This window comes from Berghia stephanieae, chromosome 1 (genome assembly GCF_034508935.2).
Source record: "Berghia stephanieae isolate SIO BIC M18660-M18661 chromosome 1, UCSD_Bste_1.3, whole genome shotgun sequence".
In the NCBI taxonomy this organism is placed as follows: domain Eukaryota; kingdom Metazoa; phylum Mollusca; class Gastropoda; order Nudibranchia; family Aeolidiidae; genus Berghia; species Berghia stephanieae.
The window spans coordinates 50,817,931-50,841,757 of NC_088360.1; the positions used below are offsets into that span (position 1 = coordinate 50,817,931).

Consider the following 23,827-nt stretch of genomic DNA (forward strand, 5'->3'; position numbering starts at 1 on the left):
ATAATAATAATAATAATAATATGATAATAATAATAATAATATAATAATAATAATAATATAATATATAATAATAATAATAATAAATAATAATAATAATTAATAATAATAATAATAATAATAATAATAATAATAATAATAATAATAATAATAATATAATAATAAAATAATAATAGTATGATTATAATATAATAATAATAATAATGATGATTATGATAATAATAATAGTAGATGATGATGGTGATGATGATGATGATGATGATGATTATATTCTTAATTTCTCACCGCTTTAAAACTAATTGAATTCAGTAAAATTTCTAAAAACAAAAACAATAAATATAACAACCCATATCAAAACTTTCAAAAGACTAGCAATGAAGCAAATCAACCTATTTCTTTTAATAAAATTGACAAGCAAAACTTCATTTTTTAAAGAAAAAAAAAATTAATTAAAACCTACCTTGACTTAAGAAAGATGATCCATAACATAAATAGTAATCTTGCCCAATTTCTTTTTTACCTTCTGTGCAGGATAGCCTAGAACCTCAGGGCAACTGGCGTCATTCAATGGCCTCCAACACCAGCAGTGGAACCTCTCCACCAGATTCCAATCAACACAGCTTAGTGGAGGACTGTACCTCATCTCCTGCTGACAACTCAGATGCCTCAGAACAAAACACACATTTGTAGTATAGTCTTATAATGATACCCTTACCATATCTTGATATTGTACTTGTAATTAAGTCTCGGGGTTACTATTCTTTCCGTCTCACACGGGAAGACATATTTTAAAGTCATAGGGAGCAACTTTGCAGACTACTGCCATCTTTTGAGAACAGTTGGATTGGAACTGTGAGTGGCATTTGAATGAGGAGGAAATATAAATAGTAGTAAATTTTTTATTTGGCTTACAAATCTGTGGATGAAGTATGAGTCTAGAATTTTTGTTTACGCATTTTATCCTCTCTCATTCTCTTCTCCTGTGAAGTAGGTAACCCTGATATCAGGAGATCTCTTTGATATGTCACAATCTCATTATTATTTATTCAAAGTCATCAACATTCTCCATGCCAAAATATTCAACATGAGTTTTAGTGGTACTAAACTGCTAGAAGCTGTGGACTGTAAAAAGAAATAAACAAAAATGAATATAACAGCTTTAAAAAAGAACAAAATACCAAATATGGAAGTTTTTTGGGCTCAAAACCTTTGTTCAGCCAACAATAAATAACAATGAAAACATAGATACATTACTGAAAAACAAGATCAGTGGCAGATGATGTTTGATATTTTGTTCTTTTTTGAAGCTGTTATATTCATTTTTGTTTATTACTTTTAGCATGAGTTTTAGACAATTTTGAAATTGAAATGTTATTGTAAAAATGATAAGAGTTTTCTCTCATTTTTCTCATTTTAATGATCCAATATTAGTCACAGTATTCACATTTTTTTAAAGGGTTGATGTTAATGAAAACCTTAAAACTTCATATCGCATCATGTTGTAACTTATGTCAGTCGGTCTTGATGATATCAGTAAGAATTTTATTTCATCCTTAATTATCGTCAATTTTAATCACCAGAATCAGTTCTCAATCAGCCAGTGTTATGTTATTGAAGGCATTTATTTCCCAAAAAAGGATAATTGTGCGCATATTCCTTGTGGGAAAACTTTGGTTCACTGTTTACAGATTTTATGTAGGTAGATAGCATTATTTGGAGTTTGTATAGCTCTGGCATAAACAATGTGCTTTGTTGAAGGGATTGTGATTATCAGAGTGAAAGACGATATGTTGATATTTTAACAGAAAATTCCACCTCTCTTGCAATGAAATCCTACAGAGACCATGTTATGGATAAAAAAAAAACCCAACACATACAGAGATCCAGATTTCATTGTGCAAGGGTCAATGCAAATGTTGCTGCTTGAAGCCGGCGGGTCACTTCCATTTTTACTTCTATGAATTATCCATGAACATTTTTAATTAACCAAATCATTCATCATCAAATGATATATGATATCAGGTTTTTTATTGGAGTGAAATTGAAAATGGTTTTGATATCCTGCAAACTCATTTAAAAAGCTGGAATGCAACACTTTTTATTTGTTATGATTATCAAAGATCCTATAAATTTAAGGAGCACACTGTAAAAAAAAAAAAGAAGAAAAATGAAAATATTATTATGAGCAGTGTGTCATTTTAGTATATTTTAAGTTGTCCAATCGTTGTTAAATAAGCCTTTTCATGTCAATCAATGCCATGCATGGGGGAAGCTATCCAATAAGAGACTAACACATAATGTGTTCTATTATTGATATATTTCATGAAAAAAGACTCATGGGTGATAACATTGGTATGAATTTGAAATAATGAGCATATAATGTGAGTACAATCTTGTCTTCCAGGTTGCATGAAATGTGACCGTATTAGACATTAAATAAATTATAACGGATGAAATTTGTTGAGCCAATAAAATAAAAACAACCCCCCCCCCCCAAAAAAAACAGTGCTAATTTTTTATCTTCTATAGGATAGGATATAAAAGAAAATATTTAGGTCTTGGAATGTATGATAAGATGATTTGAATCAAGTATATTTCTAAAAACTATTTGTCTGATAAATAATAGTTTCAACATGCGCAAAAATAAGATAGAGATGGGGAAACCATTAAAAAAAATCAAATCACTTCTTTTATTATATGAATAAGACAAATAAATTTTTATTTTTTTATTCTTTTTACTAACACTTAAATCTACTTTCATGATTTCCGGCATCTGGGACATTTTGATAGTGTTGTACAATACTTTTGTTTGGGGCGTTTCAATCTTATGCAAACATCATAAGATTTGATCGCAATCAACCTACCTACCTCTCTCTCTCTCTCTCTCTCTCTCTCTCTCTCTCTCTCTCTCTCTCTCTCTCTCTCTCTCTCTCTCTCTCTTCCCCCCCCCCCCCAATTATAATGGCTCACAAATTTCTCATTTTATATTTGGACTTTTCAATCTTATAATTATTAGATCTCAACTCAGTTCACAAAATGAATGCTATACTTTGGTATGCATGACTTTGAAAATGATGTATAGATAAATCAATCAGTTCTTGTGATTGAATCAGTCCAATACATATTATGTGCAAAGACGCATTTATGCTACATGTCAATGATTTTATGAATTTAGCATAGACTCAGCATGACAAAAAGCTATATATCATGGATCCCAACCGTGAAATAACATGTCATGCTTTCCACCACATTTGACTGCACATCATCTTTTATTACATTAAGGCTTTTTTTCCCCCCTATAAATTGGTTTTTATGTTAACACCATGCATATAAGAACTCTGTTGCACTCAAGAAAAGCTAAATGTATGAGAGTGAGTAGAAGGAAACAAAGGAGAAGGATATAGAGAGAGAGAGAGAGAGATAGAGAGAGAGAGAGAGAGAGAGAGAGAGAGAGAGAGAGAGAGAGAGAGAGAGAGAGAGAGAGAGAGAGAGAGAGGGGGGGGGGGGGGTTCATCTTGTGTGGTGGTTGCTATTTGCTGATATGTGTCTGGGTGTGTATGTTGTTATATATTATAATTGTATATATATATATATATATATATATTCCTTACGTACTTAAAGGCTTATGTGGCTGTGCTGAATTTCTTGAGTTATTTCAAAGCATTTATTGTTATTACTCCCCACATATCATTCTAAAATACAAAGTTTTAAGTAATCGATTAAAAGCAAGTAATCAATGAAAAAGACCTACCCTCTTTTTCTTGGGATAATTTATTACCCAATATATGTCTTGTTATGTTAATTAGAAATAAGTGTTGAACCATATGGAATTACAATCTAATTCATTAGTTTTATCATCTTTATGATTTATTTTTCTTTGATTTAAGACTTAACTTTACTTCTTTTTGTTAAGTAGCCTGCTTTATATGGACATTTTTCAGTCATTTCATAAAAGATTTCTAATTTGTTATACTTCTCGCTCTTCTTTTAGCTATTAAAAAAAAATCTTAACCCTTTATTGCATAAACAAAAACTGGTGGGGTTAGTTCGTTGTAACTTTGCATACAGCACATATAGGGCCTAGAAAGAGGATTTTCACAACTTATAGGTCACCGGGAGCATTAGGAGCCTTGGGCTCATGCGTCTAAAATATTAGACATTATGCATTCCAGGTTGCGGAATTCGACCGTTATAGAGACAATGAAGGTTATATTATAGCCATCAACACAAGACCTCATATAAAGAATTCCAAGTTTATTTCATTATATTTTAATGTTCATGTAGCATAGATTTATCAATTTTCATTAAATTTATATTACCTTTTGAGGTGTTTTTACCATACATTATACAATGAGCAGGACATAATATGATCAATAAACAAGCACATGAAGAACAACAAAGACATTGGAAATACGAATTCTATATGTCTGCCAACTATATTTCAAAACTTGCTTACTATCAATGTAGAGTAGAAGTAAAATTCAATGTAAATTAATTATGTAATTAATTAATTTATATATTTTTAAATCTAATTTATGTATTTACATTTATTTATTTATTTCTGTCTACTGTCAGTACCAACTACTTTTTTCGGTTATGGTGAAAAACATAAAAGCAATCATCTGCCTCACCAACAGGGGTAATGCACAATACAACATTACACTTCCTGCATTTAAATTGTGATTTCCTGCTACAGCCTGGCAATTTGCATCTTTGGGGAAATTTGGCTTCTTTATCACGCATTGAGAAATGATCCACCTTGTCATATCTAATAGCCTCATTTACAGATCTTATTGAGCGAGTATCACTGTGAGCAACATCAGGCATCAATTCAGGGACAGCTTGAATACTTTTTATGAAACCTTGGGCCAGCTGGAATTTAAAAGCACATAAAGAAATTGCACAGTCTGCCTTCTTAGCTTTGTACAAGAGCCATGAGTTTACTACACATAAATCCAGCAGATGGAACAGGATTCTTTTATACCATTTTTTGCTTTTGAAATCCATGCGATAGAACTCGAGCAGCATGTCACACTTATCAACGCCACCCATGCTTTGGTTGTAATTTTTTATAAGGCCAGGGCACTTGACGTAAATATATTCCTTACGTGTACGTCATATCGCCTAACAGTATGAGTCGGTTCAACCCCGTGAATATTTGATCCCACTAAGACTATTTTGTTATCAAACCATTCACATAATAGAATGGTGCCATCACTATCACTCCTATAATCATAGGAACCCCTACCACGTTTTTTCAAATCTTTCATGGCAAGCAGTGGGCACTTACGACTTCTATTTGGCCTTACAGTACATGTGGCATTCAATTTCCTCTCCTTCAGCTCAACAAGAAGTTCAGGGCAAGCAAAGTAATTATCAAAAAAAATATAAGAGTTTTCAGGTTGATTTTGTGTGAGGGATAACACGACTTCACCCGGTTTACCTACAGGAAGAGACACTTTTTCGACAGGATTCACTGTGTTGTCTCCAGCAAATTGTAGCCTGACCTTCCCGCATGCACCCACACTTTGTAACCCCATTTCTTAGGCTTTTTCATCATATAACATTTCAACCCATGACGGCCTTTGAACGGTATCATTTGTTCGTCTATAGCAACAAATGCTTCAGGCTCAGCGTTTGCAGTAAACGATCGGTTTATAATGTTTATGAGAGGTCTTACTTTATGCAGCCTGTCATAACCGACTTCACCTTTACCTTTCATAAGGGTATTATCATTGCAATGAAACAATGACATAATGTCCTCAAACCTATTTACTGTCATTGCATTTGCAACAATAACTTGCCTAGTGCCCGGGGACCAATACATTCTCCTAGAAGGTAAACATACAATGCTCATGTACATGGAAATACCAACAAATGTTTTCAATTCTTGCACATGGATCTTGGTACACCTTGTTCTTCCACACTGGTCCATGAATCTATTGCTTTCGAGGGTAAGCAGTTCAAAAGCATCATTGTCAAAGTGTGCCAGAAACATCTCCATGATTGTTGTAGCACCAGCAGCCTTCCCTCGTGGAATCAGGTGGTTTTCTGGATTTACATGGGCGGGAAGATCTTTCTTTACCCAATGGAAGGTCCTTGGTGCCCCATCAACCATAGTTCTGGGTGAAAAACAAAATAAGAAAACGATACCGTACCATTATAAATCAAATAAAGAAAATCATACATTAAAAAATGTACTTTTCACTGTGGATGAAGCACTGATTAGTAAACATTATAAGACTTCAAATTAAAAATCAACAAGTTTGATCCCTTTTGCCCTTCATTGCGGCTCGAGAAGTTTTCCTTTCCATTAGTTAATTTAATGTATTTGTAGCCGATAAAGCCAAACAAATCAGTTCGCTGACACACTTTGGGGAGTTGTATACATGGCAGGGACAACATTCGCCTTTTATTCAATAATGGATTAAACTATTCTCTCACCTTTGCCGTTTGCTTGGTTGTGATTGAGTTGGGTCATTCAAGTCATCATCACATTCTTCAACATAAGAATGGTCAGGAGATTGGCCATCATCATCATCCTCGTCATTAGTTGTAGACGTTTCATCATCTCTATCGGGTACAGCAGGTTCAAAGTTTGGATCTAGCTCGTTATCCGTATCATCTCCATCAAGACGCTCATCTTCACTGTCGCTTGGTATGTCATTTTCAAACATTTGAAGCACCTCGTTTCCAGAATAAAATCTGGATTTAGGGCGAAGACTGAGAAGAAAAAAAAACAACATTTGGACCTTTTAGACGAGTAGCTTGAGCGAAAAAAGATATACAAAAGTATTCAAAAATACATTTATTTATACTTATAAACTCATCTTATTTATTGCTCATGTAATAAGTTACTCAAGCAAACCACAACAGTAGACTAGGTCAAATTCATAAGAGGTAAACACTTAAACAAGTTACTATGTATTAGTTATCCTCTGTGCATAATGTGCAAAATAGTAGACACGTCTATTTTTAGCAACAGGTCCGGTTTGCAGGATGTGTAATATTTTAGACATGTCTATTTTTAGTAACATACCCGATATGCATGCTGTGCAATATTTTAGTAATTTTAGACATTGGAGATAAAATGCCGTTGTAAAATAACTGTCACAATCTAATGCTTTATGTTCGGCCATAATAAGCTTTAGTATGTATATTATATAATAGGCATGGTATTAAGAGGGTTTTATAACTATTTGAATGATATAAATGGTTGTAAATGTGCTTACCTTCGATTGTTGTCAGAGGCCATCTTCAAAACGCAACAGCGAAAAAATGAATTATTTCCCTTGAGTGACTTTTGGCGCTTTTGTGTAAAAGAGGTAGAAAAAGTGTCTACAAGCATAGCATTGGTAAAATTGGTTGTATATTAATATCAAACCCTCATGAGAACTTCGTCTAAAATATTAGACATTATGCAATAAAGGGTTAATAATTGAAAACCAGTTCTTCTGTTTCAGAGAATAATAAATATTTGAGATGCTAAAAACCTACATTATTATTATAATGTAAGTAGAATATTGTAAAATGCAGGTATTCCCAAAGGAATTCATGGGTGATTTCTGTCGAGTGAGGCCTGTATCCTCTTCTATCTTCATATTCATTTGTCCCTACTCATATGGCTTTGTCCTGGAATGAGATGACTTTGTGTTTCAGTTTACATTGGAAATGTCCTTTGAGGCGGGCATCATCTATTTTTTTTAGCATCCTTAGTCACAAGAAATTTTTCACACTTGAAATGTTGTCAATTTTCTGTCTCGCATGAGTTTATCTTTAAAATTTGTTTGCCTTTCATAAAAAAGGCTTATTGATTTTTGATATTTGTCATAGGAAACCCTCATGCTGTGAGATCTGCATTTAAGTTATCGTATTTATAATATATTAAAGTTAATTTTGGTATTTGCTGTATATTGTTTTGTTGTATATATATATATCACAAAGACATACTGGAATAGCCCTTTGTTTATTATAGTTCGGATATACATGGTGTCGCATGTCACCGTTAAAATTTGCTCTTCCTCTTTTATTTCCTTCTATGGTTTCTTTTCAATTTTATTTTATTTTATCTATTGATTTGGTTCTAAAAATTGTCAATCTTATATTTGGTTTGTTTTTCTTGTATTCAGTTGAACTTTATCTTTATTTGTGAATAGTTGAAAAAATAATAAAACTAATCTTTCTTGGTGCAACTTACAGAAATGAAACTGGAACAACACATTTGGTCTCTCTCTCTCTCTCTCTCTCTCTCTCTCTCTCTCTCTCTCTCTCTCTCTCTCTCTCTCTCTCTCTCTCTCTCTCTCTCTCTCTCCCCCTCTCCCCCTCACTCTCTCTCTCCCCCTCACTCTCTCTCTCTCTCTCTCTCTCTCTCTCTCTCTCTCTCTCTCTCTCTCTCTCTCTCTCTCTCTCTCTCTCTCTCTCTCTCTCTCTCTCTCTCTCTCTCTCTCTCTCTCTTTCTCTGTAAACATTTGATGATATCCCTGTTGATGGGTATTCCATTGGAATATTATGAGTAGTCTCCAATTTGTTTGGCGAGCGTATTACTCTTTGGATCCTCCATTGTTAGAATTCTGTCTCATCTGTCTTACTTGTTCTAAAGCACATCTAATCGCAGTTTTACTAAAAATTCGCACTTGGCTGTCCTATAATCAACCAATTTGTGTTGCAACCATAGTTAAACTCCTAAGGAAAAACAAACCACCCCCTTTGAGATCATTTGGTGTTTAATGCCATGAATTAAAAATAAAAAAGGAAGGAATTAAATGAGCAAAGCTAATATTTCAATTCCAATAAGTTAATCTTTCTCCACTCCAATCTGTTGACACAGATCCACATGCATAATTGGTTGTTTTCTTATCCTGCTCTATTCATGAAGAAATTTTTAAAATCACAACAAAATACTAATTAAAGCATGCCCTTAAAGGCATGATGGTTTATTCATATAGCCTACCATAACTACAGTAAATAAATAATCTCAAGTCTTACTATAACTACATAATGGTATATTTTGTACCAGTGCGACTCTAATGTGCAATGCCTTTATTAATTTTTTTGTTTAGTTTGTTGTTATAGGGCTTTTTTTTTTGTTCGTTTGTCTTTTTATTTTCTTCTTTTGTCACATTTCTGTGGAATGTAAGGCGGATATTTCAACAGTGTGAAAATAGTGTAGACATAGTGTAAAAATTCGTGAAAAATGGGCGATGATGATCCACTCCTAATTCAACATTTATCTCAACAAAATTACCAGCATTATAATTAGTTCTATTACATGGGTCTTTCTTGTGTTACTGTGTTACCTTTCACTAAGCACCAAACCACCTTAAATGACTCCACATTATTCCTTTTCATATGTATATATAGGCATATTTTGGTATATTAGACTGATGATTTCAAGAGCATACCGACTTCTGTCCCCTTTGTTTTGCTTCACTGGGGTGCTATTAATTATATATTTAGAATTTTTTTTTTGACTTCTCATTATATTCCTTTTAATGGCACTTATATAATAACCTTAGTGTGCCGCAAGTGCTGTAAAACCTTTAAAAACAAAGAGCAAACGATTATTATCTTGTCAGTTTCAAACTTTTGACTCTGGGCCTATTTTAATTAAGATATTAATGAATGCTTTATCTTCTTGGGGTGTGTTTTAATGCCATATTTTTATATGAAATAAGCCCCCCCCCAAAAAAAAAAAAAAGAAAAAGAAAAAGAAAGAGGTTGATAGCATTTAATTCTATTTTTATCACAGTTTGGCAATTATTATCACATTATTGGTATAGATTTGGATATTTGGATATTGAAAACTTTTTTAAAAAAAATGGAATTAGAAGTTTTAGGAATGGTCATGAAATTATTTCAAAATGTTTGTGTGTGTCCAATTCTAATTAATGGTCAATAAGATTTCATTGATCTTTTTTTTTTAATAATCACCAGCACGTAATTCATAATTTCAAATTGGTTCCACTCAAGTGAAAGCCTCATGAAGTATTTTAGAGAATTTTTGACCCGAGTGCTGCTAGCATTGATAGTAGTGAGTAAATTTTCTTAGGGGTGAGGGAATATTTGTTATCTGAGCTGTTAGGTTCTACATCAGTTCTTACCCTCGCTATCTCTTCTGTCTGGGTGGGGTTCCTGACCTCCCATAGTGGGCAGGGAGGTACTTACTGCGTCTTCTTTCCCCCTATATCTGTTTTCCAACTTGCTTTCTTTGTCTTGGAATGAGATTACTTGGTTTTGTCCTGGTCCTGACCAGATGCCCTGGCTGAAAGGGAAACAGTCAAATGTATAGTTATTTTTGGGAGATGATATTTTTTTCCTTGTAAATCATCTCTGTTATGCACTGTATTATTTTTTCTTTATATTATATATGATTTGTAAAACATTTGAGTGTGCTCCTCTTAGTGGGGATCTGTGCTTGTATCTGGATGAGACTTTTAGTGATCTCAAACTAAGTACTTTATAGTGTGCTCTTGGGATCTACATCTGCTTCTTATTTGAACCAATTCCCCTTTGTCTTACCTTTTCTTGGGTGCTTTAATTGTAATTCTAGAACTTTATACTATCCCATTGTCTTCCTTTATACTTGCGCTGATATGACCTTAATGTGTTGCAAGCGCTGTAAAACCCTTAAAAACAAAACAAAAACAAACAATATCTCTTCTGTCCTCCAAAAATCATATGTAATATCTAAGTAGCTTTTGTATCTTTGTCCTGGAATGACATTTGGTTTTGGCGGGTGGTTGGATGGGAGCATCACCCTTGAATCATATACCTATGATGTTCGCATGGGTGTACGATCCGATAGTGATGTCGTTTCTTCTTCTCTTTACTAGCCTATCCTGCTTCTTTGGTTTGTGATTGTATTTTTGACAGGGGATATTTTTTTACCTGTAAATCCTCTGCCTGTTTGTTCTTGGTTATTTATAATTTAGCTTATGATATCTTTAGGTTATGATTTTGATTGACATTTGTACTATTTTTGTTAGATTGCTTGTTTTTTTGTTTCAGCGGTCTCTCATATAACCTCAATTGTGTTGGAAGAGACCTAAAGCAACAAACAAACAAAAAAAAACCATTTGGTTTTGCCTTAGCCCTGCTGGAAGTCTTGCTGTGAGATGAAAACACGAATAGATTAATCTTTCTTATGAGAGATGTATTTTTTCTCTCATTGTAAATATGTCTCCAAATCATCGTTTAGGCTATAATATTGATATGATATAAATATATTGTTAACATTGATTAGTATGTGGCTGTGTGAGTGCGGGACTTTGCTTCAGATAAGATACAAATGATACATTGATTGTGGATCTACTATTGATCTTTCTTGAACTTGCTCTCTTGTCTTACCCCTTTTTTTTTTCAGCAGGTGCTCGTAAGCTCAGATTAAATCTTTTAACTATTTTATCATCTTTAGTTACTGACGCTGACATTCTTGATAGTGTCACAACCCAGAAAAACAAAGCCAACAAGCAAACAAACAAAAAACAAAAAAAAAAAAAACAAACAAACAAACAAACCGAAAGCTCCTTACTTTAAAAAAACCAACAAGGAAAGAAGTCTGTCACATTCATACACAATCTTGTGAATGTTTTTTTTTTGTTTTTTTTGTTGTTGTCTCAAATAGATTTAAAATACACTTCCCAAACAAGATATTAATATTATTGTAATAACTAATTATTATTATTATTATTATTATTATTATTATTATTATTATTATTATTATTATTATTATTATTATTATTATTATTATTATTATTATTATTATCATTATTATTATTGTTATTATTATTATTATCATTATCTCGGTGTGCGCAAGTTTGAAAATGAGGGTGTCTTTTAATGTTGTTTATTTGGGTATAATTTGCTTTGTACAGTGTGTGATTATATGAGAATTCTTTTCGCTTCAATCAGTTCATATGTACATAAATTGATACAAGATATTATTCATATTAATATATTGTCGTAGAGCCATTTTCTTGTATTCTAATATTGTATAATATTAATTTCACTACTACTACTATTCTATAATTACTCAGCAAAATGTTTTGCAATGAACGTACGCAGTTATAATTATAAATATTTTATTAATAATTAATTTTATATCATCTGTATTGGCTTTCATTGTGGTGGATGTATTATGGTGGTGATGATGACGGTATTGTACATGTATTCAATCATTGAAGGGTTGATTACAAATCACAATATTATTCTAAGTGTCTTTGTATGAACATTTGTAATGATATTGACATTGTTAATAACATCAATATATATTTAATAATGAATGTTGTTTTGCTGCTGATAGTTCATTGTTTGCGTTTCATATTTTCTCTGTTAAAGTAAGCACAGTTTTATTAAGAAATAGGAACAAAAGCCGATGGTTGAAAAGTGATTTGTTAAATGTGAGATTAAAACAATTTTTTTTTGGAACAGTCTAACAGGAAAAGATAAATCAGAAAAATCAAACATCTCTTCTTTCTTGATGCTAGTAGTAATCTGAGCTTGCTCATTGTTTAGATTTAGACAAATATTTGATACTCTCCATCCCCTTTCCCCTCTTCGCATGAAAACCCTCATTGGCTTATCTTATCTAGTCTGTCTGTCTCATTGTTTGTTTCTTTGTCCCCTGTCTATATGTTGACGCGAAAATACAATTTCACTGCTGGTACTACTTGATTGTATCAAAATAATATGACTATTCTTGCCTGCAAACTCCCCAACAATTTTTAAAAAATGAATGAATGAAAGAAAGAAATAAAAAAAAAGAAAGAGCAGCCCTCGTCTTTCAGTATATTTTCTACTGTAGCCTGGGTGACGTGATATTTATTTTATCTTTTTCTAGGATATATCGACTGTGAATTAAATTTCCTTTGTTGTTTGATCAATGTCTTTATTTTTAGTCAAATCCAAGTGTAAATAAATTTTGATTGTATTATTTAGTGAGTGGAGTAAATTGTCTAGCTCTGAAAATAGTCATTAGATAATAAATTGTCGCCAAGCAGTGACATCTTTGTGTAAAATGAATGACAATATTAATATTCGAGTCAGGGGCCAATGGTGAGATTTGTAATTAAGAAGGGGGGGGAAGTTTCCCCCCATCAAACTGAAAGCTTCTCAAATGTAAATTCCGCTTTTTCAATATTACAATTTACAGGGATCGTGATGTGTTAGTTTTAGTGTCAGGGTCACAGTAGTTCGATCACCTATTTTGATATTGATATTAGTAACAATGGAACAAAATGGTTTCACTAGAACTGATAAAGGGCTCTGTGATGATTTTATTGGTTTTTCTCCCCCCTTATAAAACATATCTTCTCATTTTCATACTAACAGATAAACCAAATTAACTGTCTGCTGTCAGCGTTCATATTTTATGTTTTGTTTTTCTCTCTTTCTTCTTCTTTTCCTCTGTTTATTTGGTACTTGAGTAGTATTAATTTATACTTAATTAACGTTACCATGCTGCTAATATTGCTTTTTTTATCATCATGACATTACCAGAAGATAATTGTTATTATTATTATTATTATTATTATTATTATATTATTATATTATTATTATATTATTATTATTATTATTATTATTATTTATTATTTATATATTAAAAATTATTATTATTATTATTATTATTTATATTTAAAATATTATTATTATTATTATTATTATTATTATTATTATTATTATTATTATTATTATTATTATTATTATTATTATTATTATTATTATTATTATTATTATTATCATCATCACCACAAACTACTACAATTACCACAACCTCTTCTACTTCTACTATCTCCTCAGCTGCTTCCACTATACACCTACTACCTACCTACTGCCGCTGCTGCTACTACTACTACTACTCCTACTACTACTACTACTACTACTACTACTACTACTACTACTACTACTACTACTACTACTACTACTACTACTACTACTACTACTACTACTACTACTACTACTACTACTACTACTACTACTACTACTACTACTACTACTACTACTACTACTACTACTACTACTACTACTACTGCTACTGATGATAATAATATTGCTATTCATCGCATCATCATCATCACCACCATAACGACTAATGATGGGGTTCATTCATCTCTCATTCTCTCACTCTCATTTATCATCCAATAATGCATACCGCAAATAAAAGCAAAAATTACTTGGTATACCTTAATTTGTTGTTTTCTTTTTTTTTTTCCAACTAAAAAAAACATAGTATGTGGGGGACTTGGTTCTACGTATATCGAAGAAAGAAGTCTCCATCCTTGCTGTGTCTCTGGGTGGGGTTCGTGACCTCCCATAGTGGACAGGGAGGTAGTTATTGCGTTTTCTATCTCCCTATATCTGTTTTCCAACTTGCTGTCTGTTTTTTTTTTGTTTTTTTTTTTGTCTTGGAATGAGATCAATTGTGGTTTTGTCCTGGCCCTGGCTGGGAAAGAAATAGTCACATGTATAGTTAGTTTTGGGAGATGATGTTTTTTTCCTTGTAAATCATTTGTAAACATTTGAGGCTTCCTCTTAGTGGGGACTTGTGCTTGTGTCTGGATGAGACTTTTAGGTATCTCAAAACTAAGAACAGTCACAGTGTGCTCTTGGAATCTACACCTGTTCCCTATTTGAACCATTCTCCTTTGTCTTATTTTTGCTCGTGTGCTTTCAATTGTAGTTCTATACTTTGTTGACAATCCTATTGTCTTCCTTTTTACTGGCGCTGATATGACCTAAACGTTTCGCAAGCGCTGTAAAACCCTTGAAAACAACAAAACAGTGTATCCATAGCGGGATCCTCTGATGAGCCTGGATGGGAATTTTAGGTGATATCAAAATTTGCACATCGATGAATTGCTGATAGAATCTTCTGTTGCCTATTTGACCCAGTCCCCTTTGTCTTCCTTTTTCGTTGGTGCTTTCTGGGTGGGGTCTTTTGACCTCCCACGGTGGGCAGTGGTCACTTGCTGTCTTTTATCCCCGTAAATCTGTTTTCTGAGTTTCTTTCCGTCTTTGTCTCGGAATGGGATTACTTAGTTTCGTCAGGCTTTTCCCGGAGTCCGTGGCTTAGAGGGAAACATTCAAATGTATAATGTTAATTTTGGGAGGTGATATTTTTATCCTTGTAAGTCATCTCTGGTATATACTAATAGTTTTGAACATATCTTGTAAACTTATTTTAGTGTGTTCTTTATGTGATCCTGTGCTTGTGTCTCAAAGACGTTTAGGTGATCTCAGACTAAGTGCTTTAGTGCATTGATGGTATGCTCTTGGAATCTGCATCTGTTACCTATTTGAACCAATTCCCCCTGGGTGGGGTTCCTGGCCTCCCATTGTGAGTACGGAGGCACTTATTGTCTTCTATCCCCCTCTATCTGTTTTCCAACATGCTTTCTGTCTTTGACTTGGACTGAGATTACTTGGTTTTGTTCTGGCTCTGGCTGGGAGGAAACAGTCAAATGCATAGTTAGAGTTTTGGGAGATTATATTTTTCCCCCTTGTAAATCATCTCTCTGTTATGCACTGTATTATTGTTTGTTTTACACTCATGTGATTTGTAAACATTTGAGTGTGTTCCTCTTGGTGGGGACATGTGCTTGTGTCTGGATGAGACATTTAGTGGTCTCAAACTAAGTACACTGGCTCGTGGAATCTACATCTATTCCCTATTTGAACCAATTCCCCGTTGTCTTTTGCTTATTCCTGTGAGCTTTAATTGTTATTCTAGAACTTTTTACTATCGCATTTTCTTCCATTTTACTGGCGCTGATATGACCTAAATGTGTTGCAAGCGCCGTAAAACCCTTAAAAACAAACACAACAACCAATTCCCCTTTGTCTTTCTTTTTATTTGGTGCTTTAATTGTAATTCTAGAATTTTAAACTTTCCCATTTTTTCCTTTTTTTTTTACTGGCGCTGACCTAAATGTGTCACAAGCGGCTTAAAACCCCTATAACCAAACATCTTCGGTGATTTTAATTTCAAATGACCTAATAGTGACGCAAGCGCCGTACAACCTCTAAAAACAAAGACAAAACATATTCTTCCCCTCTCCCTCCATTCCTTGTGGTCGGCTTATTGCTACCTGACTTTGTTTTCTTGTTTTGGAATGGGACCATGATTTGGTTTCGCTTGAACCATGTATGTATTCAGTCTTTTAATGAGAGGGAAACAGTCGAATGGAGTTATCTTATTGTGAAATATTTATTTATTTCGTTAGTCATTTCTCCATTGTGTGGAAGTTATAGGTGGTTTCAGACTTCCTATGAGGGTGTTTTGCTCTTGGATCCTCTTCTGATCTCTGTTGACCTACTCTCCCTTTGATTTTGGTCACAGGTACTTTAGCTATATCTTAATCTATTGGCTATTCTATCTCTTTAACGACATAAAAGTGTCCCAAAGCGCCGCAAAACGTAAATAACAAAGACAAAATAACGTGACCATATGGTATCGCCTGGGCTTTGCTGTATTATTTTCCTGGGAAGGAAATCTTCTGAAGGATTTATCTTTTTGTGAGGGATACACGCCCCCCCCCCTCTTATATATAATCTATCCATTATATCTATTCCATAGTGGGCAGGGAGGTACTTATTGTGTCTTCTATCCCCCTATATTTGTTTTTCAACTTGCTTTCTATCTTTGTCTTGGAATGTAAATACTTAGTTTCGTCCTGGCCCAGGTCGGAGTCCTTGGCTTGGAGGGAGATAGTGTGCTCGTGGAATCTACATCTGTTTCCTATTTGAACCAATTCCCCTTTTGCCTTCCCTTTTCTTGGGTACTTTAATTGTAATTCTATAACTTTTTACTATCCCATTTTCTTCCTTTTTACTGGCGCCGATATGACCTTAATGGGTTGCAAGAGACGTAAAACCCTTAAAAACAAAAAAACAAAAACAAAACAAGAATTATCTGTTCCCTATTTAAACCAGTCCCCCTTGTCTTGCTTTTTACTTGGTTCTTTTAATTAACTGCAGATCTTACAACTATTCCTGAAACCTCTATCTTTTTCTGGCACTGAAATTACCTAATATTTAATGTCGCAAGCACCACAACCCCCCACCCCAAACAAACAAACAAACAAACAAACAAACAAACAAAAAACAAACCAAAAAAAAAAAAAAACAAACCCCAAAACATTAGCTTGGAATATTCTGTACTTTGTAAACATTTGAGTGTATCCTTCAAGGCGGGATTCTTTGCTTGCGCCTGGGTGGTTCTTTAAGGCAATGCCAAAATAGGTTCATTGATAAAGTGCTTGTGGAATACGCTGTTCCTCATATTTTGAACTTTTGCCTTTTTTTAGGCGGCTCATAGCTTCAAATCTACAGATTTTTTCTCATATATCTTCTTCCTTTTGCTGGCCTTGAAATGACGACCTAATGGTGACGCAAGCGTCGTAATCCCCCTCCTCCCGCAACAAGAAAAAAAAAATAATATCACACCCCCCGAAACCCCCCCCCCCAAAAAAAAAAAAAAACCCCCACAAAAAACCAACCCCAAACAATAAAAACAAAACAAAGCAAAACAAAACAAAACCATAAACAATCTTAAATTGGTCGCTTGGACATTTTTTTGAATTACTGACTTAAAGCTGTTCGCTGGCATAGTCAGTCTTCTCGATTTCTGTGTAGAGAAATCTCAATTCCTGTCTGCTTGATGCCATGTCTCTGGTGTTGTTGAGGTTCATGGTTGATGTTAAGCGGATATTATTTTGCTCTTAGGATTCACATCCTGTTTAACCAGAGATAATTATTTTCACATGGGGCCAATTTAACCCCGATATCAAGTCCAATCAAAATTGCGATTCAAGACAAATCATTCAATTTTGGATGGATTCGCTGTAGAAAAATATAATGTCCCAATGTAAAAAATAATTGCCGCAGACGTGAGCCAAGAAATTGAACAATCATGTACAGGATGGGAAAATCTATGTACTGCCATATTCTGAAATAAAAAAAACCATCTCCTATTTAAACATTTGGCCAGAAAACTCGTCCTTTAAATATCGATCGATTAAAATGACTCTCATCTTGGCAAAAACTCTCAAAGCAAGGACTTCGAGAAGTGCTTCATTTGCGTCACGTTTCATCCTGCATGTCAAGCGTTGCTGTTGGCTTGGGACTCCGTGTAAAGTGCTTTAGTACGTTTAATGGATAATGCTCTATATAAAAAGCTCCAAGCTCGTCTACAGTCGCAGGGCTGCCCGTCGCATTTCCGTCTCGGATTACCCCTTTATCATTATTGATTATCAATGCCCAGACAGCCTTATATAAATTACTTTCTACTTTATCATATTAGACGGTTTCAAAAATCGACATCATGATTAAATGTTCCGGAAACAAATCAAATAGGTGACCTGTCGTCTCAAAGTGGTATCATTTCGGAGTGAACAACACACCGAAAATTGGATTGAAAGTCAACATTATGGGGCTTAGGTTAAGTTTGTATCATATACTGACGAGAATTCAGAAAAAGTATGGAGTGGCACTTGTATAAAAAATGATGACTAATATTGGGTATGGAGATATACCAGATGAAAACAGAGAATAAAAATAGCCAAACCTGAGATTAAACTTACACGACACCCTTCGTCTGGCTGAGAGAGAGAGAGAGAGAGAGAGAGAGAGAGAGAGAGAGAGAGAGAGAGAGAGAGAGAGAGAGAGAGAGAGAGAGAGAGAGATTACTGAGGACGAAAAAAAAATATTGATTTATTTTCTCTTCTTTTCTTTTTTTTTTTTAATGTTGCTGTTAACCGGGCTTTTCGCCATCTGATTGATCTCGACAAAATACCGACTTGTGATATCGAAGTCACATGTTATAACAGACACCCAGGTCAGTAAACAAATCATTTAACAATTTTTGTTGTTTTTTTTTTGTGTTATGATAAATACTTTTATTTGAAAAGGTGACATTAGTATGAATGCAAATGAAAGGCATAGAGCAAATCAAGATATATCAATATGTAAATAAAAACCTTTAACATTCTTGATGTTTTAGTAATAATAATAATGATAATAATAATAATAACAATAATAATAATAATAATAATGATAATAATAATAATAATAATAATAATAATAATAATAATAATAAATATAATATAATAATAATAATAATAATAATAATAATAATAATAATAATAATAATAATAATAATAATAATAATAATAATAATAATAATAATAATAATAATAATAATAATAATAATATTAATAATAATAATATTTAATAATAATAATATAATAATAATAATAATAATAATAATAATAATAATAATAATAATAATAATAATAATGATTAGAATGCTAGTTATGATAGCAAATCGAAATTTAAAATGAAACCCAAACTAACATAGCTTGCACAAATCCCTTAGTAAATTGCAAATCCAATCATAGTCATAATAATAACAATAATTACAATCAACAATTGAAAAATATCTTGTGCAAACACATCAAATAATATTTGTAAATATTGGTGTTTTTCAAATTACAGTAAAATTTGATTAATCCAATCTCATCAAAACCAGATATAGTTATCATTCAGTATCTCATTTTCTTCAATGTGTTAAATCAAATTAATTTGTTGCTTTACTTGACCTGTGGTATTAAATTGTTTTCACAGTGAGATAGAGTGTCTTAAAAATTCTCCCATCCTAAAATATTGATCCATTAAAATACCCTCATCTTGTCAAAAATTCTTAAACTCGGTTTGAGAGTTTATGACACAATGAGGGTCATTTAAATCGATCGATATATGAAGGGCGAGTTTTCTGGCCTAATTTTTAAATAAGTATTTTTCCAGAGTACGGCATTTAACTGGTTAACCCTGTATATACTATATACCTACTAAACACCTGGAAGCTGTTGACTGTAAAAGTAATAAATAAAAGTGAATATGATAGCTTCGGAAAAGGATACAGTATCAAACACGGAACGTTTCGGGCTCAAAACCCTTCATCAGCCAATAACAAAAAAAAAAACCCAGTAAAAATATTAATACATGAACAAAAATGCAGACAGTCTGTCTTGATTGTTAGTGGTGTATTAATGTTTTCACCGTTCGGTTTTGATATTTTATTATTTTTCGAGACTTTTATATTCATTTCTGTTCATTAGGCTACTTTAGGCTTAGGCGAAAGGCGTGATATGAATTTACCATTACTATTAATTTTACCATCTCTTCTGACGTTTTTCAAAAATATGACTAGAATCTACATTTTATAAAAGTTTTAAATTTAAGACCATCGATGATTTACAATGGACACAACATTCATTCACTTGAAGGAATGAACTTTATCTTATTCTTTTTTAGTCAAAGCGGTATGTTATTTCGCTATTTGCTGGACACTTAGCCCTAGTAGTCTCCAAATAATCATTGATTTAAAAGAAATGAATTTGAGTGAAAACCTTTTATAATTATTTTAACATAGGCCTTTTTCGAAATCCAAGAGACCTATTAAATCGGATATTAATCATTTTAATATTTCAGGATATAAGTAATCAACTTCTCATTCTCCCACTAAGATTTTGTATTCAGTGATTTCGAAAATAAATTATCATAATTTCAAATTTTTAAAGTAGTTTTTTTTTAATGGAAAGAAATATTTGTATGAAGATAGCCTTCTTTAGAATTATAAAGGTAGAAATAGAAAGATGGTGGAATTACTGGGATGGAAATAGAAATAGAAAAATACAATGTTGTTTATTACATTTTGCTTGAAGGTTTGTTTCAGCCAAAATGCAATACTAATTTGAATTGTAATATAGGGGATTGCCAACCAGTGATCGTGATTATAAAGACAAAGTATGTGGGTGATCCGTGAATAGAGAAGGGTATACGCTAAAGTGCTATTTTTATTGTAATACTGGTAGATTATGTCAAAAAATGAAATACTTAAAAATTGTTTTATAGTTCTATGGAAATCAATTTCTTTACTTTGACCTCATATCTATTTGTCATCAGTTTCTTTTTAGATTAAGGACGTCTTGTAATGAAGAGAATACATATTCCATCTTGTAAAATTAACTATGATACAATACTTTAGATATAAACAATTTTCAAGCGACAAAAAATACCCTCGAATAATTCAATGATATATTATTATTTTAAAAAGAAAAAAAATATGTAAAAAGGAAAGTATTGACTTAGTGAATTATTGAATTAGTTATCCACAGACGTCTTAAATGGAGGTCACTGCAAGAAATGTCACCCATAGAAAATTTCGCCTCAACTTCTCCTTCTCCTTCCTCTCGCCATCTTGCTCCGCCTCCTCAACTTCTACTTCCTTCATCTCTTTGTCGTCGTCGTCGTCGTCGTCGTCGTCGTCCTCCTCCTCCTCCTCCTCCTCCTCCTCCTCCACTTCCTCCCACTTCTTCTTCTTCTTCTTCTTCTTCTTCTTCTTCTTCTTCTTCTTCTTCTTCTTCTTCTTCTTCTTTTTCTTCTTCTATGATCATGTCTGTTGTCCTCAGGGGACAGAAATGTGTAAAAGAATGAAGTTGTATAATATCGGAACAGTATGACATCACCCTCCCCTCCCACTACAGTGTATTTAAATATGATATACTCGTAGCTACTTTGCATTTTTTCTACAATTCACACCCAATCTTACAAAGTGATATCAGATCCGAAACAAAACACACGCAGTTTAAATAAACAATCAGTGATGCATAACAGTACAGATGATATAACAATGCTACTGGTTTTCATCTCATATAAACGGAGTTCAGACAATCCTTATATGACATTGAAATGCATATTCAGGAGATATCATTGTATGATTTTACGCCAACTTAATCTGTGATAATGTGATACAAGTTGGTGTGATACTTAAACACGAAGAGACTTAAAAACAAACCATTTTGAGCGTTGCTCTCTCAATGAATTAACAATACAGTGTGTTTTTCATTTATTTTTTTGTTTGTTTGTTGCTTTAGGTCTCCTCCAACACAATTGAGGTTATATGAGAGACCGCTGAAACAAAAAAAACAAGCAATCTAACAAAAATAGTACAAATGTAAATCAAAATCATAACCTAAAGATATCATAAGCTAAATTATAAACAACCAAGAACAAACAGGCAGAAGATTTACAGAAAAAAAATATCCCCTGTCAAAAATACAATCACAAACCAAAGAAGCAGGATAGGCTAGTAAAGAGAAGAAGAAACGACATCACTATCGGATCGTACACCCATGCGAACATCATAGGTATATGATTCAAGGGCGATGCTCCCATCCAACCACCCGCGTTTTTCATTTAGATTCATCCGTTTTTTAGTCAATATTTTGTAAAAATGTAATTAAAAAAAATACACATAATCGTATACATTCTCTGATTTAATGACATTGTATTTATATACGGAATTTGACATGGAGATAAATTTGCTATTAGCCCATCACCATAGTTAAAAGTGAAAACTGATAATATACATTGTATTTGCAAGAAAAGGTGAAACGAAACAATGATAGTAGTGATAGTAGCAGCAGCAGCAACATTAGTAGTGGTAGTAGTAGTATTAGTAGTAGTAGTAGTAGTAGTAGTAGTAATAGTAGTAGTAGTAGTAGTAGTAGTAGTAGTAGTAGTAGTAGTAGTAATAGTAGTAGTAGTAGTAGTAGTAGTAGTAGTAGTAGTAGTAGTAGTAGTAGTAGTAGTAATAGGAGTAGTAGTAATTGTAGTAGTAGTATGGTAATGGTAGTAGTAGTAGCAGCAGCAGCAGCAGTAGTAGTAGTAGTAGTAGTAGTAGTAGTAGTAGTAGTAGTAGTAGCAGCAGCAGCAGCAGCAGCAGTAGTAGTAGTAGTAGTAGTAGTAGTAGTAGTAGCAGTAGTAGTAGTAGTAGTAGCAGTAGTAGTAGTAGTAGTAGTAGTAGTAGTAGTAGTAGTAGTAGTAGTAGTAGTAGTATTAGTAGAAATAGTAGTGGTAGTATTGGTAGTTGTAGTAGTAGTGGTAGTAGTAGAAGTGGTGGTGGTGGTAGTAGTAGTAGTAGTAGTAGTAGTAGTAGTAGTAGTAGTAGTAGTAGTAGTAGTAGTAGTAGTACTAGTAGTAGTGGTAGTAGTAGTAGTAGTAGTAGTAGTAGTAGTAGTAGTAGTAGTAGTAGTAGTAGTAGTAGTAGTAGTAGTAGTAGTGTAGTGGTAAGAGTGGATATAGTATTGGTGGCAGTATTAGTGGTGGTAATAGTTTTTGTTTGTTGTTTGTTGCTCCTGGTGTAGGTGACATGAGTTATGATATGGTGATCATAGTCGACTATGACGACGACGAAGATTATGATATTATACATTAAGTTGTCAGCGCTGGTAGTGTTTTTTTTTAGCGGTCGTGAATGATGATGACCTGACTATAAGTCTGATGATGAAGATGACGGTAACGACATGGATTACTTAGATGGTGGTGATGATGATAATTATGTCACGTGTGGCTATGTGGTCTTGTGGTATGACACTCGCTTTCGGATCGGAAGGTCTTGGGTTCGAGCCTCGCTCAGCGCATTGTTGAGTCCTTGAAAAATACTCTTTACTCATATTCTCTCACCGTACTCAGGTGTAAAATGAGTACCTGGCCGTTAACAGCGTTGTCTCTATCTGAAAAAAATATATTATCGCCTAACAGGCGTCATGTCTCGTTCTTTATGTTACGTATTGATGTCGGTCAGGGACCCTTTGTAAAGCGCTTTGCGCACGTTTAGTGGATATTGCGCTATACAAAATCTCAAATATTATTATTATTATTATTATTATTATTATTATTATTATTATTATTATTATTATTATTATTATTATGATGATTATTATTATTATTTCAAGTGGTCAAAGTTTTAACGTAGAACCGAAGCAACATC

General features: G+C 33.1%; 1 protein-coding gene across 7 annotated transcripts in view; it reads left to right on the forward strand.

Annotated features, from left to right (window-relative positions):
• The window catches only part of LOC144977043 (serine/threonine-protein kinase MRCK alpha-like), a 71,752-nt gene extending 59,325 nt beyond the window's left edge, over window positions 1-12,427 (forward strand). For 6 of the 7 annotated variants that reach the window (XM_078921767.1, XM_078921824.1, XM_078921801.1 and 3 more), the window contains one exon: window positions 529-12,427. In XM_078921767.1, coding sequence (XP_078777893.1) covers window positions 529-687 — 159 coding nt within the window. In that variant the 3' untranslated portion in view covers window positions 688-12,427. The remainder of the gene's footprint in view (window positions 1-528) is intronic. The other variant, XM_078921791.1, reaches the window with a different exon arrangement.
• The last annotated feature ends 11,400 nt before the right edge of the window (window positions 12,428-23,827 follow it).